Source organism: Scophthalmus maximus, chromosome 3 (assembly GCF_022379125.1).
Source record: "Scophthalmus maximus strain ysfricsl-2021 chromosome 3, ASM2237912v1, whole genome shotgun sequence".
NCBI lineage: Eukaryota > Metazoa > Chordata > Actinopteri > Pleuronectiformes > Scophthalmidae > Scophthalmus > Scophthalmus maximus.
In genome coordinates this window covers 18,813,048-18,835,669 of record NC_061517.1, presented here as the reverse complement: position 1 = coordinate 18,835,669, position 22,622 = coordinate 18,813,048, and the positions used below count along the sequence as shown (strand labels likewise).

Here is a 22,622-nt window from a genome sequence, read left to right as displayed (position 1 = left end):
GGTTAAGTCTGACCTTACTCTGACCATTAATATTTTTTCTTCTTCCCACACACACCACACACGTTTTGTATTCTAAAGTCTTTTGTGTGTTTGTGTGTGTCTAAGTTAACACATTGTTCTAAACATATAACAAAATAAAAAAAAAGTTTTCATGGACATATTGTATCCAAATTATTTTCAATCTCAAGTGAAGTTCTTATGTAAGTGGTAACTGGGACCATAAAAAAACAACATATTTAATACTAATGTAAAATAACCAATTATTACTAATGCTATTAAAACTACAAGTAATATTAGTATAAAACTAATACTAGGAATATTAATAAACCAGGGATTGGTGGCCAGCGTAACACTGACAGCTGAGCAAATCTCTCATGTCGTGTTATGGTGTATGCATATTCTGCCTACCACCAATAACTCGGTCCTCCTCGTCCTATGTATTATGAACCTCATGTAATAAAAAATCTGTGGACTAGTTGTAATCAATTTTTTTTAGACCCCACAGAATCATTGAGCAGTTGAATATGTGAGGTGCCAAGAGTTACCGTGTGCTGGACACTGTAAATTAATGGATACCCGTGATACTAGGTTTTGCATTATTGATTCATATGACGTCAGTTTAATAGCCCCCTTTTTCTGGTTCTTTCCAGTACATAGTTAGTAATAAATCATTACCTTCTGTGTGCATGATGATTACAAATGTTGGTTTTGTGTGGCACGTGAAGCACAGATAAAGTTTGGCACTTATTTTCAGTCATTATCATAACTGATAGTACGTTGGAGTGTAGCGACGGTTCGTCCCGGTACCGATTTTCTGTACAAGGTGACCTCTGAAATGTGACCTCCAGCAGTCGGCTTGCTCCTGACCACTGTGGCTGTTGTGGACTCAAGAAAAGGCAATGTTAGCATCTCGGGGAGTTTACAGTTGACACAAACAGCCTTGCCACCATAAGGGTGGAAAAAGAAAGCAGATATGTTGTTAGATCGGATGATGTTTGGCATGTGACTATTGTATCATGTGTGCCTTTGGTGGGAGAAGCTGCAATGGTGAAATAATGACATCAAGGTGAAAAGGGCAGCCGACTGATTTTAGTCCAGCTCCACAATACACAAAAGGCATTGACTTCTCCTGCGACAGAACAAAGACTGTTAATTCTGGCTGTGTTGTTGAGCAAAGTAGCATTTTTCATACTAGAATCTAGCTGGAAATGGCTTAATGCACGGTACATCAGAGGGACTTTGGAAACTGTAAAACAGCCAGGCTGGCCAGGGCATTAAAGAAAAAAAATATATTTGTTTTCAACGCACAATTTACCATAGTCCATTGAATTTTAAGTGGCTTCCTGGTACACCTTGCAAGAAGGGGTGCACCTATACACCCCTTACACAGTTGTGTTTAAAATGGTTCTCCGTGTCACTCAGCTTTGCATTCGCTATCAACTACAACCTAAATGCTTGTAAACTTGCTGCAGAGATTATCCATCAGACTGTTGCATGGATTTTGCTAATTCTTCTCAGTTTGATGGTGCCCTGTATTAATGTGTGCGTGAATATACAGATGAAAATCTCATAAAATGTTGTGTATATTAACGTATACTTGACTGTAAGTAGGCTGATTTCTGCACTATTAGCTGGGATTTTTTTTGGTATTAACCCTAAGCTTTTAATTTCACTTTCAAATACTTAGTTGGACTCTGATCACCATGGACTGAATTGCACTTGGATAATAGCTGTGTCCAGCAGACTGAAGATTATAGAGGTAGCCCCCCCCCTGTCCAAATCTCGATAAGGCCAGTGAATAAAATGTTACACAATGGATAAAAATAGGGGCAAGAACACTAAGAAAATAAGAACTATTTTGATGCATTGATTTCTCACCATATCACCAGAGTTGCCCCTGGGGCCGAAGCCACCAGCAGACTCAGATCGGAGATAGCGGGAAGCACTGAGACAAAGTTAAAAGCTGTTTCCATGTCTGCGTATTTTCATGTTGTGTCGCCGGCTGAGGCACATACTGTATGACTGTTGCTCTGTGGCTTGTTCTCGACTTCCTGAGCTGAAATACCACAGGGGAACAACACCACAGTGCGTGCCATCTTGATGTGACGGACCTGCTCCCCTGTTGATGTTAGGCAGTATCATTCAGACTCCCCATTTCAGGAAGGATTTAAGTTCATCATACCCATGAGTGGGGCTGGAATTTCCACAAAGGTGCTTCTTGTTTTTACAGTGAACATTTGTGGCGGTTTAGTCATGAAGGAACCGTTTGTACTTTGTGTTGTTGTGATCGTACCATCAGTGTAACAATGATTAAACATTAGAATGTGTTCAGTAGAACTGCTGGCCCAGAGAAAGAAGTCATGACAGAGAATCTCTTTACGCTGCTGTTTCGGTTCTTACTCTGCCAGTTTGTTTCTTTGTAGCATTACAATCGTTCCACTATTGGAAACCTCCTCTGTTCCCCTTTGTTTATGGAGCAGACCTCGTCTGTCACTGAAACTCATTTTGACCAGCTGAGAACAGTGAGTCAGTTTTTTTCTCTCGATAAGCCGACAGGAAAACAACAGCCCATGTGGAGGAATAAGATAACGCTGGCAACATTTCCAGGACTGCCCTGAACTAACTGTTAGTTGTTATTTTTGTTCTCCCAGATACATGTTTTTGCATTTCATTCTGACAGAAAACAGTTGAGATAAAGGATTGATATGTGGTCATCCCCACGTGCCCCAGTGATCTTTGAATGACACTTAATGCTTTTATTCTGAAACATTGCTCGTGAAGCACGACAGGACATGCTTCACCAGGTGTACTGTATGTGGAATACTTGATATTGACAAATCGGAACAGCATTCCTCTCAGACTGAGCCATGTAAATCCAAGCTAAGCTTTTATCAGGTTAATGCTGCAACACCTGCTGTTGCTTCTGGGTCTTCTCTATAGATAAAAAATGACTACTGAATATTAAAGTCACGCTCATGCGATTCAGTAAGAAGTGCTATTCTCTCGGTCAGGTGGAATGAGTAGACTGGAAAACAGAAACAAAGTAGTAACTAAAAACTTCTCTTTGGTGACAGGTCAATGCTTAAATAAAATGGCAAGTTTGATATACGAATACTCTGATATTTGAAATTGATATTTCTCTCAACTGTCAGCAAATCGTCCCTTTCAGTTGTCCACCAGTGCAAGCTCATTGTATTGCAACTTATAATTAGGGCGGTTAGATATGACAAATTCCATCTCATAATATTGCCCCTTTTTATGTAAATTCTGTGAATAAATAGTGTATTTACAATTTCTGTAAAAACGGTTAACATGCAGCCGCAGTTTAGAAAAACAAAAGTATAAAACAACAATACGGCACATGTTGCCATTTTACTTATGGTACTTTCCTGCAAGAATCATTGACAAATTGCTGACATTTTTCACGAGCTCTGGTTACAGCTACACTACCGGAAAGCACTTCTTCTGTGTCTGTCAAAAAAAATGTATTTGCCAGTGTTAGTACAACAAGTGCAACTGCTGTTTTGGAGAAGCGAAGAATTGGTTTCTGGGAAAAGAAAATAGCACCTTTCTCTGGGTGAAACTGATATACGTTAAAGACGTGGTATCGGTACATAGATTCATGGTCATTTTTGGCCGTATCAGAGGCCTTTTTGGATACTGGTATGGAAATCATAATATCTCTACCTGCATCCATGCAGTGTTTTGCTCAAATGACATGAAGTGTGTGATTTGTGACATCACCAAATAAACTGTAGAGCATAAGATGACGGGATAGGCTTTTTTTCTATCGTCCCACAATATGTATCTATATATCAGTCCTACAACTTGTTTTTCTTATCATTAAAAAAACCCCTGCAGACTGTTAGCTGTAAAAACTAATGGAAAATGATCAATAAGTTCATATAGTCTTAACTGGCAGCCAAATCCCATTATCTTAATTTTCTGATGACTTTAAATGTAGATAAGCAAGTAAATATATTGATATTTCCAGTATGCAGGTCATAAACATGAACTACATTTAAACTAATATTACTAATAAAATTTAGGAAAATGCACTTTTATTGAATATAATAAAGATATAATTTTTACAACAACTATTGTCATTTGTTGAACAAATGCTGAATTGTAACCCACTAGTTAGCTAGCTAAGTAATGTGTCATGTAATGAAATTCTCACAGATGAAACAACATATTTACAATGTTCCTTTAAGGGAATCTTAAAGATAAAACGTTAATATCTCTGCTAGAGAAACTGTCAAATGTAATTTTTGTAACATTGCTGTGTCTAACTTGTGTGATGTTGTAGCAGTGTTTTCCATTCATTTTAACTGTAGCAGGACAGTTTATGTAGAGTTCTTTCTTGAATGTGATTTTATCTGGATATGAAGCTGTATTGCAAAATAATATGATAAATTTTTTAAGGAGTTGAGACGGAGCCTTATAAAAAAGAATATCTCAGCAGTGGGTTAATACCATCATTAGGTGTATATATAGGGGAAACACTGCCTGTAGTTTTGCATAGTAAATGAGGTGAATGAGATATGGAAAATCAAAATATTATCATCCTTTTGAATAATATGATTGCGATCAGTCACAGTTTCCTGTGGACTGAATGTGTGATTTAACCACATCTATAATCTGCTGTCTCTTATAAACTGAAACATCCCTGATGTTGAAGATAGTTTTTTTAATGCCTATTGAGGGGGAGAAAAACTGATCATAAAACCAACCCACTGTTCAAAAAAATCATCACATCTGAGTGAAAATATGACTATTATGTTAAGCATACTGTGTTTTATCCAGAACAGTGCTCAGTCCAAATTGAAAAAGGGATTATTTCATTATTTTAATCTTATGCAAAGTCATAATTGTAACCAAGTTTTTAGAAGTGCAAAGAACAGCACTTTCAAAAATTAGTTTTGTTGCATAAAAAATGTGCTTTGCGAAACGCTCAAAATGATGAATACTGATTAAGTGATCCCTCTGTATATGCACAGTTTGTTTCTTACTCTGGGTTTGCCACTGAGGCCAAGAAGTCCAGTGAGTATTTACCAGTTTTACAGAACCTTTGGTTTTCAGGTTGGATGTGTCCGTGAAAAAACACAGGAGTTACTTATTAACCTATAATGCCCGGAGCTACTTCTACTCTGTTTACCCTGGGTCCTGTTTTCTCCATGTACATACAAATTGCCTAAAACTATGGAGACCCTGTGCTATTAGTTGTTCCTTTCAGGAAATGTCTAACCAGCCTTAGAGCTTCTTACCATTTGTCATATCACCACTAGCACGTCTGTTAATCAGTTAGCTTCTACATACTGCATGTGCAAGTGTTGAAAACAAACTGTGTGCACTAACTGCAAGTTAGTCATTAAGCTAATTCTACTAAGTGGACTCCCTAGTCCTAGTAGGAGAAGTCAAATATTCAGGGATGGGGTGTGTGTGTGCGCGAGAGAGTTTTGCACCCCATGTAAATACCCTGAATCATCAGCTGGGCTAAAAATATCTGCAAAATCACCAGAACCCACACCCCAGGGCTAGCCTGAGACCAATATATCCCCAGCAGAGGCTTTCATGCTGCGCTGCGGCTACTAAGTATATCACCTTTTTGTCAGTGGGCCTAGACAGGAGTGCTTTAAATAGCCCACTCGGGCTATATTGAACTTGAGACATTATGTAAGAGGATAGATTGGTGGCTGGATGCACACACTGGGCCCAGTTTCCCCCCCCCCCCCCCCCCACCAGCCTGGGGGCCCGCAACCTGCAGCCCCCAGCTGCCTCGTACTCTTCAACAGCACATTCTCCCCCGTTCCCTTTCGACGTCTCATCGGACAAAACCAGGCAGTTTAAAATCCTGTTTCCTTGTCTTCTCTCTCTCTCTCTCTCTCTCTCTCTCTCTCCCTCTCTCTCCGTCTCAGTGCCCAAGGCCAGAAATGGGGCGCCTTTTGGTTTTCAAAGGGGAATCCTATTCTTGGAAAGCCCTGAGTCACTCTTGCTTCTGTGGTCATGATCTGAGGAGGTGAGGGGGAGAGAGAGAGAGAGATTATGGATAGGGCTGTACAGGAAGGCTGTTTTAAAGACATGTTAAAATTGACAATGATTGAAATGTACTGTACTACATGAATAAATATTTTCAGTTGAATTAAAAGGCTATACATAACTTACCCTTAAGCATATAATAATCCTGTGAGTTTAATAATGTGAATCTTTACATTCCAATTGTAATGCTGTGGCATATAACGTTATATTTTGATAACAGGTGGTTTACATTATCCAAATATAAAAAAAATTGTAATACAAAGACATATTTATTTACAGACTTTTTTGGTTGTGTAGATTTATTGTAAACCCTGTAATTATTGTGAGTACAAAGGGTTCAAACCTTTAACTTCACGCACTCCGTGTGTGAACGAGACATGATTCACTGACAGTCTCGTGAACAGAGTGATAATTTTTTGTTGATTTTTTTTCACTTGTCTATCTAAGCAAGCCTGGCTGGTTCATAACTGTAATTCATATTAACTCTCTCACGCATAATTAGAATTAGTATATCTACATATATCTATATATGGTGATTGGTTACAAGAATAAACGCCAGAGACCCAAAATGTGAGACTAGCAACAACCTTTCAACTGACAGTGTGGAAAACTAATACTTTGACGGTGCATATTTTTACCCCTTTATGTTGATTGTACATGTGTTGGATTTGACACCCTACAGCCATTTTAGGATTATAATAGGAAAATCAATCAATGCACAGCAGCTTACAATACTTTTAGCAAATCAACACTTACTTTCCCAGGGAAAAAATAATCTGTATATTAAATTATTTTCAATTGAAAATACATCAACAAATTACAGCTTGTTAATTTGTCACTTGAACATTTGTAAGCAGCTGCAGACTTTTTATGTCGCTGGTCTTTTAATAACTAGGTCTGTTTCTACAAGCCGTTCTTGGTGAGTGATGACCTAGAAGTTAATCATTAAACAGAGCAACACGCACAGAAAGAGAAAGGGCAAATACATTTTTTCCAGAACGTAGACGACACAGACAGCCAGATCACCAAATAATAGATACACTGCAAATCTCAAAAAGCGCTTCCCAGAAAAACCTATGAGAGCCCTGCTGGCAGGATGCATAAGTGAAAGTTTGTGTTTCATGATTAAAAAGAAAATGTCTCGTTAAATTTGATTCGTGTGAAAAGGACATTGATGGAATCGGGGCCAAAAATCAAACTGTGCATCAAAGTAGAATTTGAGCATTTCACCATAATGTAAAAGTTAGGCTAACCCACAATTAACCTGGATCTGTGGCTCTCAGAGGTGAAGCGGTGCAAAGATCTTACATGTGAATTGATACAACAGATGCTGACATGTCAAAGCTAAATGATGCAGCTTTGAATATTGGTGGCCCAACATCTCAGCAAAAATGAAAAGTAGAATAAATCACTCCAGTATCGGCCCTTTCAGATAATTTATACTTATATTGCTTTTGTCCTCTTCACTTATTTTTCTTACTCTCCTGCAAATCTCTGTAGCCCACCCCTTGAAAAAATGAATAGCCTAATGGCATACTGCTGAATTGGCTGGATTGGGGGGGTTTAGCTTTGCGAGGGCTAACTATGATCCGGTGTAACTACGCCGTGCATGATTAGGTGTAATCTCCAGCCACGGGCGACACAGCTGTTGCTTTTAACCTCCAACAAGATAGCGGAGACCTCGTAGCTACGACAGACCTGGCACCCAGATCTGGCTTGGCTTGGCCTGGTCTGGTCTGTGTTACGGCCAGAAAAAGCTCTGTTAGCTTTTGGATCACAGGAGTTGGCTTTGGTGCACACAGCCTTTGGAAAGCCGCTGTCCTCTTAGTGTACGTACTGCGGGAGAGAGAAGGTGAGGCTGGACGGAGTAGAGAGAAAGGGTGGTGGACCAGCAGTCTGCCAGCGCCTGTCTCATGCGTCTGGAGTGGGAAAGGAAGGCGGGGGGACGCCTGATAGCAATGATGAGTGCTGGTATCAGGCCTGCTCACGCTCGTCCAAATCCCAGATTAAAAGGCCGCCGCCCCCTGGCTGGCTCTCCCTCCCTCCCTCCCTCCCGCCCCAAACTCACTCTCTCTAACACTCTTACAAGCACCCCCTCTCTGTTGTCTCTCTCACTGTCTCTGTCTTACTCTATCTAACCTGGTAACACTTTTACAAGCACCGGCAATCCCCACCCTCCGCATTTCGTCTCTATGTTTCCCTCGCCCCCTCGCACCCTCCCCTGTGTAACAGTGGCCAGTGCTGGATTACTAAAGTCTGAGGCTGCTGGAGCAAGGGGCTGTGCCAGGTTTCGACCAGAATGGTAAGGTAGGGCAGAAAACAATCCCATTCATCTGCAGTCGCTCACACCTCTTTTAACTCCTCCTCTTTCTGCAAATAACGACTTCAATTCTTCTGTCATTTGGTTAATTAAATACTCGGACTCATCTGTAGCAGAAAAAGTGAACTAGCATGTGGAGACCTGGTTGTGCAGAAGTTTGTGTGTGCGCATAAATTCAGTACTTCTCTCATGTGCACTTATGTGGGCGTTGTCTGGAGGTTTGATTCCTAAGAAATTGATTGTGTACTGTAGTTTTTAGAAGGCTGTTGAGTTGCTCGACTAGACCCTCATGAGAAGCTGTTCCCCTGCCTTCAGATGCATGTAAATCTGACAAATTGTCTTGTTAAGCAATAGCTTCTGCTGTTGTGCCTTTAAAGCAGCAGTCTGGTGTTTTTTGTCTATTTTGAGCGTGTTACCATTGTTTTTATAACTTCTCGAGTGACAGCAGCACTGTGATGAGGGATTAGATATGGCTTAGGGACATACGACATTCATGCCCCTCTGTTATTATTTTTCTGTATGAATCCTTGTGGGATTAAACACAATACCCCGAGTAATCTGTCAACCAGATGACACCCATGACCTCTCAATAGTGCCTCACTATAGTAACCTAAATATGGTGGCCAGGTAGAGTTTTAGCGTAAGAAAAAGACCAGAGAGGAAAAAGTCTAGTCAGGTAAAAGATGAGAAATTCTGGATTGAATAACAATGATTGTCCTTGAAATTGTGCCTGTAGCCCCGTACAATGCATTTTAAGAAAGACACAGTAACAGTGATGCCATTATAGTTCATATGTTTGGGTCAAATGTGTACTGTACTTTCAACTAGGATTGGCGATTTAGACGGGCGGGTAAAACTGGACAACAAAACACTTTCAAGGCTGATTTACCATGAAAGACTTGCTTTAGACAGACTTCAAAACGCTCGCAAGCCTAGCAACATTAAAATGCTACATATAGCCCACAATGCAACGCTCTTTAAGATACTGTAATTACGCCGTGTACTGTAACGTGAACGTTACCACAAAATTCGTGGAAATTCTCCCGGCACAGAGCGCACACACACACAATCAATGGCTTTTATTGTGGAGCAAACTCTTTCTCAGACCGTAACCAAAAATATCTTCGTCTTCATCTATATCAGTCGTCCCTCGGTCCAGCAGCCAATGCATGAAAAGGGAGAGCCTGATTAGCCAACTCACCGCAGTGGTGCCAATCAGCCCATGTGGCACTGCTCCCGCTGAGCCAGATCCACAGCGCTTCCTTCTGCTGCAGCTGAGCGCCCAAACCACGTCAACGTTGGCTGTGATGAACGCACGCGCATATTTCGGTAACAACACTGAATTGTATTAGAGTCATTACGCTATCCGACCTCTCCAGAACGCTACAGAAACTTCCCTGCAATCTGTTCGAGTCCTCTGAAAAGCAGATCACACGCCAAATTGAATAAGATTGTCTGATCTCCCACCCCTACTTTGAACTCTAAAATCTAATAAATAAATCTAATATCATAGTTATGATTCTCAAAAAAACTAATTTCAGGGGTCTTATTTAAAAAATGTTGTGTTTTGTTTGATTAGATAACATCTTATACTGTGTATCATGATGGTATTTTTTTTAAATTCTCAAATATTGCTATTGGTATTGACCTCAAATTACAGATTGGGCTACGACAATTTTCCAATTACATGATTGCCAAGGGTTTTGTTGAAAATGTGTTAATAACACTCAAATCTTGAACAACCCAGACCTACTTATAGTTGGTAACATATGGATATACTAATTGAGTGCCGGGGTCCACAGTTAAGAAGACTTAACTTTTCCATATATTAATCCAATTTATTAGGATTATCTGCTTACAAGATAGTGGAATGTAAACAACAATAAAACATAAATAGAATGGAAAAATACATAATAAAGCAGAATGGCACTCAGTAGAGCGTATATTTTCAGGCCCCTAAATGCAGCCAAGCTTCTGCTGCGAGCTCCTCGTTTCGAAGACGTGAGCTTGTTCGTGACCGAGCGAGTGAGCTGTGCACAGCTTCTGCAGCGCTGCGCCGCTCGTCCCCGGATGACTGACAGAGCGGAGAGACGCTTCCTAGCTGTGATTGGACATTTTTGCTCAGGCGCGGTGAATTCTGGCAAATGGCATTAAAGGCAGTAGGGGGAGCTGAATGACCCAGAGTCTGTCACAGACGATTTGTCTCACATATTACTACCAGCATATAGCGACAGTTAAAAACAAATGTGAAAAAAGTTATGTTTGCAAATCCTACCAGCAGCAGCTTTCATATGAATGTCAGGCCTAGATATTCTTTACACTGTGATTGTGTTCATGTTTTTGTGGTTGTTTTGAGTGATTGAAGAAATTAATAGAGAGCATTTTGTCACATAATGAGCTGAGCTTCGGACCTTTGCACCAGAAGGGACCATAGCAGTATTCTGTGTGTGTGTTTGCTGCTCTGAGGTGACACAAGATCTGCTGAGCCGACCTATGAGTCTTATTTATATCTCACTGTCATGAGTTTGTGTCGTACAGTGCACAAAAACAGAAGCGGCTAAATGCTCGCCCATTGTTAAAGCTTTCAGATACTATCTTCTGAGCTTCATGAAGGCACTGTTGTGTCGCCTGCTCTCCACTGGGATTTATTCATCAATAATGAGACTTTGTTATGTGTCGGGGGTTGCTGTGAAAGGCTACAATTTAAGATGTGAAATGCATGGTTTCCATGACTCATTTGGACTATATGTCAGTATCAGAAAAAGTCTGTTTTCCCATTCTTGATGAATCATTGACATTAACAATGGCTGCAGCTAAAGGTTATTTTGGTATCTGAATAATCTGGGGACTGACTTTTCCCAAAAGTATTACTCACAAAACACCAAAATGTCTGTGTTATTACTGCCTATAATAATTGATATTGTACAGTGTTCATACATATTTGCGAATTGAAAACTTACTTAGATTTCAAGTGTGTTTTGCCACATGATGTTAGATAAATTATCATTTCAATCATTTTTTATTATAAAATAAATCTCCTAGAAGATAATGATTTGCTGGAGCCAACACTGTCAACTCTGTCCTGTAGTCAAACTTATTCCAAGTGGCACAAATTCTGTACTTGCCAGCTACAAACTGGCGTAGATCCAGAGATTTGGCTTTAAAAATGCCACTGTGTCGCTTTTTTTGCCTTGTCTCTCTTGTTGTTCTCAGACGTGTTATAAAAGTTACAGTGTAAAATATATGGACTACAGTCATAATACAGGTTTAATTGTTTGTTTTTTGTTTTTTGGTTTGCTCTAACTACTGCAGCTCTCAATGGTAACCTGTTGGTTATACTGTATAAAATAACTCCTAATGTTAATTATTAATCCATTACAGTTTTGAAATCCCATTGTAATAACAAGAGGCGGTGCATACAAAACTAACTTTAAGGTAAATTTTGGCAGTGTTGCATAGCTGTAGCACTGCTTGAGTTAATGTTTTTACTCAAATGAAGGACAGTGTCTTGTGCACTGTTCAAACTCTTGTTCAAAGTGATTACAAGGAGCCTCACTCCTACCCCTCTATCCTCGCCTAGAAAATGCACTGTCCCGGGTCCCTGAACCATTGCACATTTTTTGTCATCACTGATGGACAACAGACCTCTTAAAATTGTGTGAAATTTCATGTCAGTTGTGTGAACCCCTCTCTCCCTGCCTGCCATGAATCGTGGCCCTGGATGGCTAATGATGCACTGCATTAGCCAGCAGTGGCATACAGTAGTCACAGAGGTTTAACCCAGTGAACCCTGTTTAAACATGAGCTCTAAATCCACACAGCTGACATGCAGCCACTCACTGGCACATTCCTTCTCTACCTACACGCTGCCTCTTCAAGACTAATATAGTCTGTCATACATTAAACACAGTTGTTACCCAATACTACAGCACACTAGTGTGAGTGCCACTGTATACATGCTGTTTCTGAATAATGAATAATGTGTAAGGTTTGGTTTAAGTTGCAGTGTCAAACACTCCAATGAGGTTGAACAGCCCCGATAATCAGCCTGAGAAGTGGATTGGATAAATATTTGTCTAGAGTGTTTTTTAACAGAGGAAGTAACGTGTAATTATTAGCTTTGGCTTTGCTGTACTATAAACTTGAGTGTCCTTCCCTTTCAAACCTGGACAGGCCATAACAGTTTGCATGTAATCACAGATTCATTGAGAAAGAAATGTGTTCTCATTTTATTTTCATTGAAAGAAAGGAGGAAACAAATACTATATTAACACACGACCACAATCATAACAACAGATATTGTAGGAGGATAATGTCATAGGATACAACTTCCAGTCGTTACAGTGTGGCTGTCTATTTCTTTATCAGACACTACTACTGTTTTTAATATAGTTTATGCTGTTGTTTTATTATTTGTATTTATTTATGTAACTGTACAAGTATTGATGAAAACAACCAACATGAATCATGTCATACCATTTAGCTGAGAAAATGAACCAGGAAATCAATGTGACTCCAAAAGTATAAATTATGATATGATGGTATACCACTATTAGATAAGCTAAAATGTGAACATTCTGATGGTCGTATTAAAAAGGGAAGGATTAGGATTAATATTCATATGCAGTAGACCTCACTTTCATTTTCCTAACAGCCAGTGCATTGAAAACCAGCTGTTCTTCCTCTGTGGTTCTTGGGCAAAAGCATCAAATGTTGGTAAAATCCAAAGTTCTGAGCTGATCAGATTCAACTGCAGTAAAACAACAAGCCAATACAACTCCCTTTACTCAGCAAGATTAAATAAAAAATCCTGTGTCACTGTTCACACATTTGTAATATGAGTTATTTTGTTGTTTTATCATATAAATGTATGTTGTAGTACTATCAAGAGAAAGGCCAGTATTATAATTATTTCAAATTAATTAAAATTTAGTTTCATTTCACTTGTCATGACAGCTGCATACAAATTTGACAAAATATGACAAAACACTACAGGTCTGTACATAATGTGACTCTCCGCGATGTAGAGCAGGTGAGCAACTAAAGCTAAAACACTGGTACTGAAAAACTCTCTCTATCTGAAAAGCTCTCAGATTATGGATGGTAGTTGTGCAAGATTGCTTCATCAAACAAATAAGTTTTATGCTGTTTTGAACTAAAACATTTTTATTGTTTTGATGTGTGTAGGCATGGAAGCTAGTGTATTGGGGAAGATACAGCATAGATTCCTTTGACATGGACACATGGTTAATTTTGGTGTGTAACAGGCCACATTTTAATCCCTGTATTTTCAGGTGGTTCCACCCCAACATCACCGGAATCGAGGCAGAGCAGCTCCTGTTGACCCGCGGAGTCCACGGCAGTTTCTTGGCCCGGCCCAGCAAGAGCAACCCTGGGGATTTTACCCTCTCTGTCAGGCAAGTCCTTCACTCAGTCTACAGTCTACACTCCCACTCTTCCTTTCCATATTGTTTTTATTGGTCACCATCAGCTTCACTATTTGACCTCACCATTCTAACCGCTTCGAAGTTGAATCTCCAGAACAAACATAGCTCTGGTGCGTGCATCATGAGAGGCTTGACAAGTGATTAGAGAAGAGGATGTTGTCTTTGAAAATGATTAATTGTGACGTTTACACTTTTACATTTTATCGCTTTTCTGGTGATCCAGTTCGCATGCCTAAATGACTGGATGACCAAACATTACAAACAAAGTTCAAGAGTGCAAAGGTCAAACGCTCAGGACCTATATTCATGATCTGCGACCATGGATCTAGTCATTTTTCGACCTGAGAATTAGTGATTGTGTTCAACTCTCAGGGGCAGGCGAAACATTTTTCCCATTGGGTCAGTATGTGATGTAACATTTTGGACCGATGTGGTCGACAGGGTGGAGCTGGTGAAGCCCAGCTGTGAATGTCACACTGTCAAATCTGTCATTCATACCTTAAAAACCTATTTCTCTTATGAGACCCCTGGTGTGTTGCAGAGAATGTGCAATTTCTGGTTTGTAGGATTTAGCACAACATGCTGTGGCGATTTATTGAAGATGAGGGAGTTGGAAGAGTGGATCTTCCTTGGCAACGGAAGCTTTTAAGAGATGCATCGGTCACCCAAGTCCCTGGAAGCAAGTCCAAACGCATTTGTTACAGAGTGACTAGCTGGCATGGCGACATGGGTAGTGTGTGTGTGTGTGTGTGTGTGTGTGTGTGTGTGTGTGTGTGTGTGTGTGTGTGTGTGTGTGTGTGTGTGTGTGTGTGTGTGTGTGTGTGTGTGTGTGTGTGTGTGTGTGTGTGTGTGTGTGTGTGTGTGTGTGTGTGTGTGTGTGTGTGTGTGTGTGTGTGTGTGTGTGTGTGTGGGGTAGAGTGTCACAAATCACACACCACAGAAGGGTTGGTGGGGTGAGTTATAGCCGTGGTTTGTTGTCTTGACAGACTTAAACACACACACACACACACACTGAGGTCAAATGGCCAGTTCACAGCCTCACTTTGAGCTATGACTTTTGCTAATGAAAACATTTTTCTATTACAAATGAGTTGAATCCATAAGAAATAGAATGCACTGTCACTCATTTCAGTACACGTGGTGTTTAAGATGACACAATCTTACTTGGTCTGAAATATCCATTAGCTCATGGTGGCTAATTTTAGACACACACACACACACTGTCTTATCAGAGCAGAGGAGATGCTAATTGGCTAGTCATTAGCCAGGTTTGATCTTACTAAGGCCATTAGGAGGGGGACAGTCACTGTGAATGTTCAAATTTAATCGACGCTGAGGGACTGTGTCGTCCCTCCCTCTGCGTCTTATCTTCCTCTCTCTGCCCGTCCACTTCTTATCTCCACCACCTCTTTTCTTCCCTGGTCCATTAGGTGAATAGAAGCAGGAGGGGTCCGACAGAGCCGCTGCCGCCTGACATCTGAGATGCTAATGAGAGCTTTTTGAGGGGTTTTGAAAATGTAATCAATTCCGAGTTCCATGAACTTAAAAGAGGGAAGAGAAAAAGTTGGAAGCAGAAAAACTTTAGCTATAATTTATATCCAAACCCAACTTTGTAAGCAGAGCTGTGCGGTCACGTCTTCTTTTTTTTCCAGGGCAAAATGCCGCAGAGAGCAAATGGATTTTCTCCTACCCTCTATATTATATAATACTAGCCAGGATTTACTTAGATATGTTTCCACTGCAGTGAGGCTATTTATAGGTTTGCACAGTTGAGTAAAAGAGCTGTTCACCAATCTGTAAATGTAAAGTGTCTTTGTTTCCATCAGTTTCAGCAGTTTCTCAGTTTCTGTATCGAATGTCATTCTAACCTCCCACACCATGACATGGCCCAGTTTAACGCTCTCTGATAAAAGTGGCATGAGCTCTAGTTAGATCTGCGTGTCTACCGGAACTATATAGCGTGCACACGTTTGTGTCAGTGTTTCTGCTTTCCTGACGTGCAAACATATAGTTCCTATTGCATGTTCAAATAATTATACTAAACACCTGAACTATGGCTACGTCTTCGTGCTGGGAAGAGTCAGTTGAACAACTGAAATAAACAAAATATTACCTCTACATGTACTACTACTGTATGCTAGCTGCTTTAATCAAGAAATATTAGATATGTTTGTGTTTCGGCAGGTTGCTCCCCTTTACATGCAAAAGACTTGTTGCAAAGTTTTCCACACACTTAAAACATTTGTAAAAAAAAACAAACCATTGTTTTTTAGTTAGCATATCTGCTACTGCTTACGAAAAAAACATAACATAAGATTTTCTGGGGAGGTTTGATTTCCAAACACGTACCCAGCTCAAACAAATGTTTACTTTACCTCCAAAGTTCAATCAGCTCAAGGTCTTGAGACACAGAACATACTGTCCTGACATAACATTTGAAATTTTATGATTTGAAAAACATGCCCCTTTGAAATTTTAGGTTAAAACCAGTGCGGCAGTCTGTTCAGATGCACAAGTGGAATGGAAACTTCATCAGCCTCAATTTAAAAAAGTGGACTGGGAGCAGTAAAAGGGATTTCTCAGTGGTGTCAGGCTACGTTGAGCGAGAAATATTGCTTGCAATGGCTTCGGGGCAAAGGAAGAATAATTTATATATTCTAGACTTGGTACGTGCACAAGTATGCGCATTTTTGATCAATGTATTTCCCAGTTGTCCATGTTTGTGTACTTCATCTCATCAGTGCACTAGTTAGTGAGCCAAATACAGTCTAATACCAACCCCCACTGTTTTACAGGATTCAATGTTCTGGCTAGAAGGTGGTTGAGAAATATTAACACATAATCCTGCTCAAAGACGTGATCTGTTTGTCGCTCTGGCTGTTAAGCTGCAGCAGAATAACAATGCTGCCATCTGATAGAGAGTTGCTGGAAAGGAGCATTATGTACGTGACATTATGTACGTCTGTGCCTCTGCTCACTTGGTCCTATCAGTGCAAACCAGCTCAGAGATAAATCAAGGACAGAATTATCTAGCTTGTACTTGCTGCATTTGTTTTTCCAGTAATGCAGGAAACGATCGCATCATGAAATTACATACGTTGTAAAGACTGACTTGACCTCCACTGCATATTCTTAGGGTATACTTTAAGTATACTCTGGTTTTCGTTCTGTCGTGATGAAAATCTACAGTTATTCACTGTTTAATTTGTGGTTTCATAAAGAATCTAAAGTTTTTGCCTTTGAATAAAAAATTTGAATATCTTGGTTTTATGTGATTATCATGTGGAACAAAACAGTAATGCTGAGATTAATGTAGCTTGTTGTCAGTAAACCCAACTAATTGTGAGTAGAATATGAGAATGATAAAGCGGTTTTATTCCAGACATACCCATTTTCAGGAAGATAATCATTCACACAAGGATGTGAATTACAGCAGCGTTTGGAACCAAAAGTTGCTGTTTTTTTCCCCCTCAAGTTAAATGTTTTTAATCTTATGTAACTTTTGATAGAACTTTCTGGTGTTATGTTTGTATTCCCAACCACTAAACTTCCTACATGGATTAAAATGACTGCCCATCTCTGGTGCTTCATGGGTATTATGTAGCAACCAGTGAGACAAAGAACTCTTTCATTCCATGTTCAGCAACAGAACAAGGCTATTTGTGGATGGTGACTTTTTTTCTGAATGATTATTTCATAAAACATTTAATTCCATTCAGACATTGGCAGATGCTGTTTGTCTGCCAGGAGGATGTTTTACAGTTGGATGTTCTCACAAACTGATAACTAATAATTCACGATGTGTATGAATTGGAGATTGACACAGTAATCAGAAAAAGAGCAGATGTGTGTTTCTGAATATGATGGAGAATGTCAGCGAATCACAACTGTTTTTTACATTAAAAACAAGGATAAAGATATTAAAAATATATAAAATCAAGTAATCTGTGATGTAACAGAATAAACAGCAGTGGGCCAGAGTTGAGCAGACATGTTTCAGAATTTACCTCCTTATAAAGACTGCCTCACTGTGATAAATCCATTAAGGTTATCAGTGTCTGACTCTGAGAGAGGGACAGCGAGGAAGTGAATGAAAATCTAATATTTAATAGTGTTAAAATCGGAGATAAAAGAGTCTTTGGCCTGAGAGATGGGGAGAGGCCTTTGACGCAGCCATAGATCTGTGGCACTTTGCCAACAGCCACTAATAGAGCCATAAAGCAATTACCAGGAAACACTGAGTGATGGATTATGGGACAGATGTATGCAAGGAGGATGGAGCACAGGATTAACAATATCTTGGGTGGGAGGATGGGGGAAATAGAAAGAACAAAAAATGAATGCAAAATATTTGAGCACAAGGGAAAGTGATGGAGGCAGAAAGGATTTGTGCCATTTGATACGACCATTAGCTGATAATCAGTTTGAGAGAGAGAGTAGACTGTTGTATCTCAGCACGGAGACCAGACAGTACTGACTGACTGCCTGGCTAACTAATATTCAGAGAATATTTAGTTTATCCATGCTCAGGAAACATGTTTAACGCAGTCACAGAAGATGTAAAAGAAGATTTAAATAGCAGAAGTGCATTTAGCAATCACTGTCTGTCTGTGTGTGTGTGTGTGTGTGTGTGTGTGTGCGTGTGTGTTCGTGTGTGTTCGTGTGTGTTCGTGTGCATCTATTCAAACCAGCCGGGGACTTTGAATATGTAAAGTGGTAACAAATGTTTTCAAGGTTATCAGTCTTTGAGCTCGGCAGCTGCGCGCATCTTTTTTCTCTCTCTGCAATCGCACCACAGCCTTCCTCTGAATACATTAGATATGAAAACTACAGCATATTAAAGTAAGAATACCTTTTGAGAAGATTTGTGCCGTTTTGTTTATAGAAGTCGCAGTGAAAAATGTTCAGCGTGCGATAAAATGGATGTGTATATGTTTTGTTTTTTTCAAATCACTACGTCTTTGTAGCTTTTTCGTGCATTTTCTTTTCCTGCAGTAGCTCGTGGGTTGTTTTTATCATTCAAATTCTGGAACAGATGGAAAAGGTCAAAGCTATTGTATTAAATTTGCATGTTATATATCTTCTTACTCTTTCAGCCTCGCAAGAAAAGCTTCATTGCTACAGAGATGTGAATGTGTTACAGACAGGACTAGGTAGATTAATACAAAAGAAATATCAGGAGACAAAATGGAATATGTCTCCACATTGGCAGATTCTTTAACACGTTTAACGGAAAATGAGGTTCGGTGTTTTAAAATGGGAGCAGATGGCCTGATCCTTTTTATACTGTACTTTATATGAATTTTTGTGTGGGCGACAAAGTGTGTATGATTTTGTTTATGTGAGCGCATACTGTGAGTGTGTGTCTTCACAAATCTAAAGGGAAGAAGCTTACAAGAAAAACACAAACAGTGCCTCTTTGGAGTGAGTATCTGTTTACAGGCGTGATTACAAACTGAGTGACTGATTCCCTCCCTTCTTTTTGTCCTGCACAGGCGTAACGATGAGGTGACCCACATTAAGATCCAGAACTCAGGCGACTACTACGACCTGTATGGAGGGGAGAAGTTCGCCACTCTGGCCGAGCTGGTGCAGTATTACACAGAACAACAGGATCTGCTGCGCGAGAGGAACGGCCATGTCATCGAGCTCAAGTACCCACTCAACTGCAAAGACCCCACCTCCGAGAGGTGCTGACAAAACTCGCACACCAACGCCCCCACACATGCCAATATGCTCACATTTGTGTACAGCTGAACGCAGTGTGGATAAATACACGCAGATAGACACAGATTAAAAAACATGTCAAAGGTCAGCTCAACATGCGGCCGTTCTCTGAATTCCTTCCAGCTGCATGTACTTTTCTCCCTGACCACAGACAGTTATTTTTATTCTTACAGCTTCAGGGGTGTCATATCGTACAACTTGAACCTGCCCTGAGAAGCAGCTCAAGCACCTGAGAAGTGTCTAGCTCTCAGTGCACTTACTGAATCCTGTCGAGGCCTGTTGAGGAATTTGAATACGACAGAGTATAAAACCAAAGCACAATTCTGAAGACTTACTTGTTTAGATTCAAGGCATGACATATTTATGTTTTAAACCCATCCTACTGGTTATTTAGGAGCTAGTTGCTCCACTGTGTTCACACACTATGTGCTTACTTAGAGTGAATTCATCAGAGCTACTTTTTTTGGCCTGGAGACAAAGAGCTGAAAAAACACTAAAATACTCTGGAGACAAGATGGGAACTACAGAGTACAGCGATCATTTTTTGTCACATTAGAAAAACAAATGCTGTTTAAATATGCTGTTTATTATATTATATATATATTATGATAACGAATCACTTATTCAAACAGCAGAATTTAGTAAAACGTTAAATCAGTATCGTCACAATGTAATTCCACCAAGATGGACTAATATTGACTTATTGTCCAGGCTTACAAGATCAGATAGTTAACTGTATAATAAACCATAATAATCATCCATTTACTCATTAAATATATGCCAATTATGCATGTTTACACATACTTTGTCGAGAGGATGCATTATTCCGTCCACACACACACACACACACACACACACACACACACACACACACACACACACATTAAACTCAGCTGCACTCACATCCACGTACATAAATTTGTGGCATGTTCCCACATGCATCATCAGAAAAAGCAAGTGGGTGGTGCGGCTGTTGTTGTTTATGCTCACTCGAAGCTACACGCATACATCAAACATCCTTGTAAACACGGGTAGGAAGCAGATACACGCGTCATCACACCTACACACCTCATTTGTAATGTACGACTATTACAGCTGGAATATTATCCAGGCATGCTCTCATTAAAACACATACTGTACAGGAATCTTTTGGGGAAAGCTACATGTAGATTATGATTTGTTAAACTCTCACTTTTCGGCTTCATTTGGCATCATCTAGTTCTGAGCCAGTTGTGCACGTTAACTTTTTCTGTTCATGTACGTCTCAGTCTCTGTTCAAGAACAGCTTGTTTCTGCGGCAGTGGTTTCTGTGGTTTTTCCATTCGACATACATCTGTTGTCAGAGCCTGTCCTACACGCGCTTGCTCACCGCACAGGGGAAAAAAAGAAAAAAGAAGCAGACATGCAGGTTTTCATCAGCAACTTGATTTGCTGATGGTTGCAGCAATGTAATGAGACACTTTTATTCTTGAGTACGTGTTCTCTCTCGCAGTGCAAATATAGATGGACATTACGTTAACCCATAACCTTACAATGTAGAACTTCTTTTCCCTTGAGGCAGGAAGTATAATGCTTGTCCTCCCGCTCATTTGGTCAAGTTTCTGCCTCAGCTCTTCTCACTTCCCTTGATACTTCCTCTACTTTGAAACCACATGGAGCCTGAGGCGGAGAGTCTCCATCTCCACAGGAGCTGGAGAAGCAGCTGGAGAACGAAGCCAATCTGAAATGATCATTGCTGATTATCGCTGATGTTCACTGTGTTTTTGAACATGTCTTTCTTGGTGCATGTTTTAATTTTTTCCCTGAACATTTCCGGAGGGGTTGTATGTGAGAAAGTAAATGTCCGCAAATGTTGCTCCTGGCATTTTCCAGAATTTTGTGAACTATGTATGACAAGGGCTTCAGGTTCTGTAGGTTCACCTCAACAATCACAGCCAGATATTATCATGTGAGGGCCACAAAATGTTTTTGACTGTGTCCTAAACATCACGTATAGATAATTTCAGCACATGAGGTTACACTGACTCTTTTTAAAATTTGCACCGTAAGTAAAATTACTCCTAACATGCATTACTACATAAAATAATCAGAATTCCCAGATGATATCAATGCTTGTGCAGTAATATTAATTATCTAGTTATGCTTATACATAAAAGTTATTGCAAAAGTACAGTCTGGATTTACAATTCTTAACACGTTTAAGTTTTTTGTTGATTTTTATATTGAGGAAATGCAACAAGAAACCATTCTACCAGTTGTTGGTTCGCGTGTTTACTCAGTGAAGTTGTTAGTTTGTTTCTGCGTTCACAGTCTATTCTTCCACTCATCTCTAGGTGGTACCACGGACACCTCTCTGGGCGAGATGCAGAGAAACTTCTTACAGACAAAGGCAAGGCCGGCAGTTTCCTGGTACGGGAGAGCCAGAGTAAACCAGGCGACTTCGTCCTCTCAGTCCTCACCAATGAGGAGAAACACGAAAACCTGGATCGCAAGACCAAGGTCACCCATGTTATGATACGCTACCAGGTGAGGTAACGCAGTCCAGGCCCTTTGAGAAATACATCAACTCATGGAGAATTTAGTTCAGCTGAATTCAGACACCCCACACCCAATACCACTGTATTTTTAAGCAGACATTGTTTTTTGCACTCTTAAGTCTACATTCATACTAAAATGTTTTAGTTTTAGTATGAAAATGATCACCTTCCAGAAGAATTTTTGTATCAGAAGTAATCTCCATCCCTACTAACACACCTGAAAGGCCATATCACATGAACGTAAACAGGAAGCAGACTGTCTACTCTGCAGTCGGTTGCTTAGTTGCAGAAAATACTACTAATGAGAAACAGCATTGATGAAAGTTAGACAAAGGATTTCTTTTTTTGGACTGATGAAGACGTGTAAGTAGTTCTCAGTTCTAAGTTTTAGCAACGCTTTGCATTTACCACTGGAAGTTGAGTCATGACGGATAAGACCCAATCAGGCTGCGTCATTGTTTCCAAATGTCTCAACTTTCTGCCCGTCCCGATGAAAACACAACCCTGGAGTTTTGCAACTAAAAACAGGACCAGCAGCGTTTCCAAACTTGT

At 40.0% G+C, this 22,622-nt stretch overlaps 1 protein-coding gene across 6 annotated transcripts in view; it reads left to right on the top strand.

Moving 5' to 3' along the window:
- The window catches only part of ptpn11b (protein tyrosine phosphatase non-receptor type 11b), a 35,786-nt gene that overhangs the window by 692 nt on the left and 12,472 nt on the right, over nucleotides 1-22,622 (top strand). For 2 of the 6 annotated variants that reach the window (XM_035646231.2, XM_035646230.2), the window contains exons 1-4: nucleotides 8,140-8,341; nucleotides 13,654-13,776; nucleotides 19,302-19,496; nucleotides 21,867-22,059. In XM_035646231.2, coding sequence (XP_035502124.1) covers nucleotides 8,232-8,341; nucleotides 13,654-13,776; nucleotides 19,302-19,496; nucleotides 21,867-22,059 — 621 coding nt within the window. In that variant the 5' untranslated portion in view covers nucleotides 8,140-8,231. Of the gene's footprint in view, nucleotides 1-8,139; nucleotides 8,347-13,653; nucleotides 13,777-19,301; nucleotides 19,497-21,866; nucleotides 22,060-22,622 lie in introns of those variants that run through there. The other 4 variants (XM_035646233.2, XM_035646234.2, XM_035646236.2 and 1 more) reach the window with 4 other exon arrangements.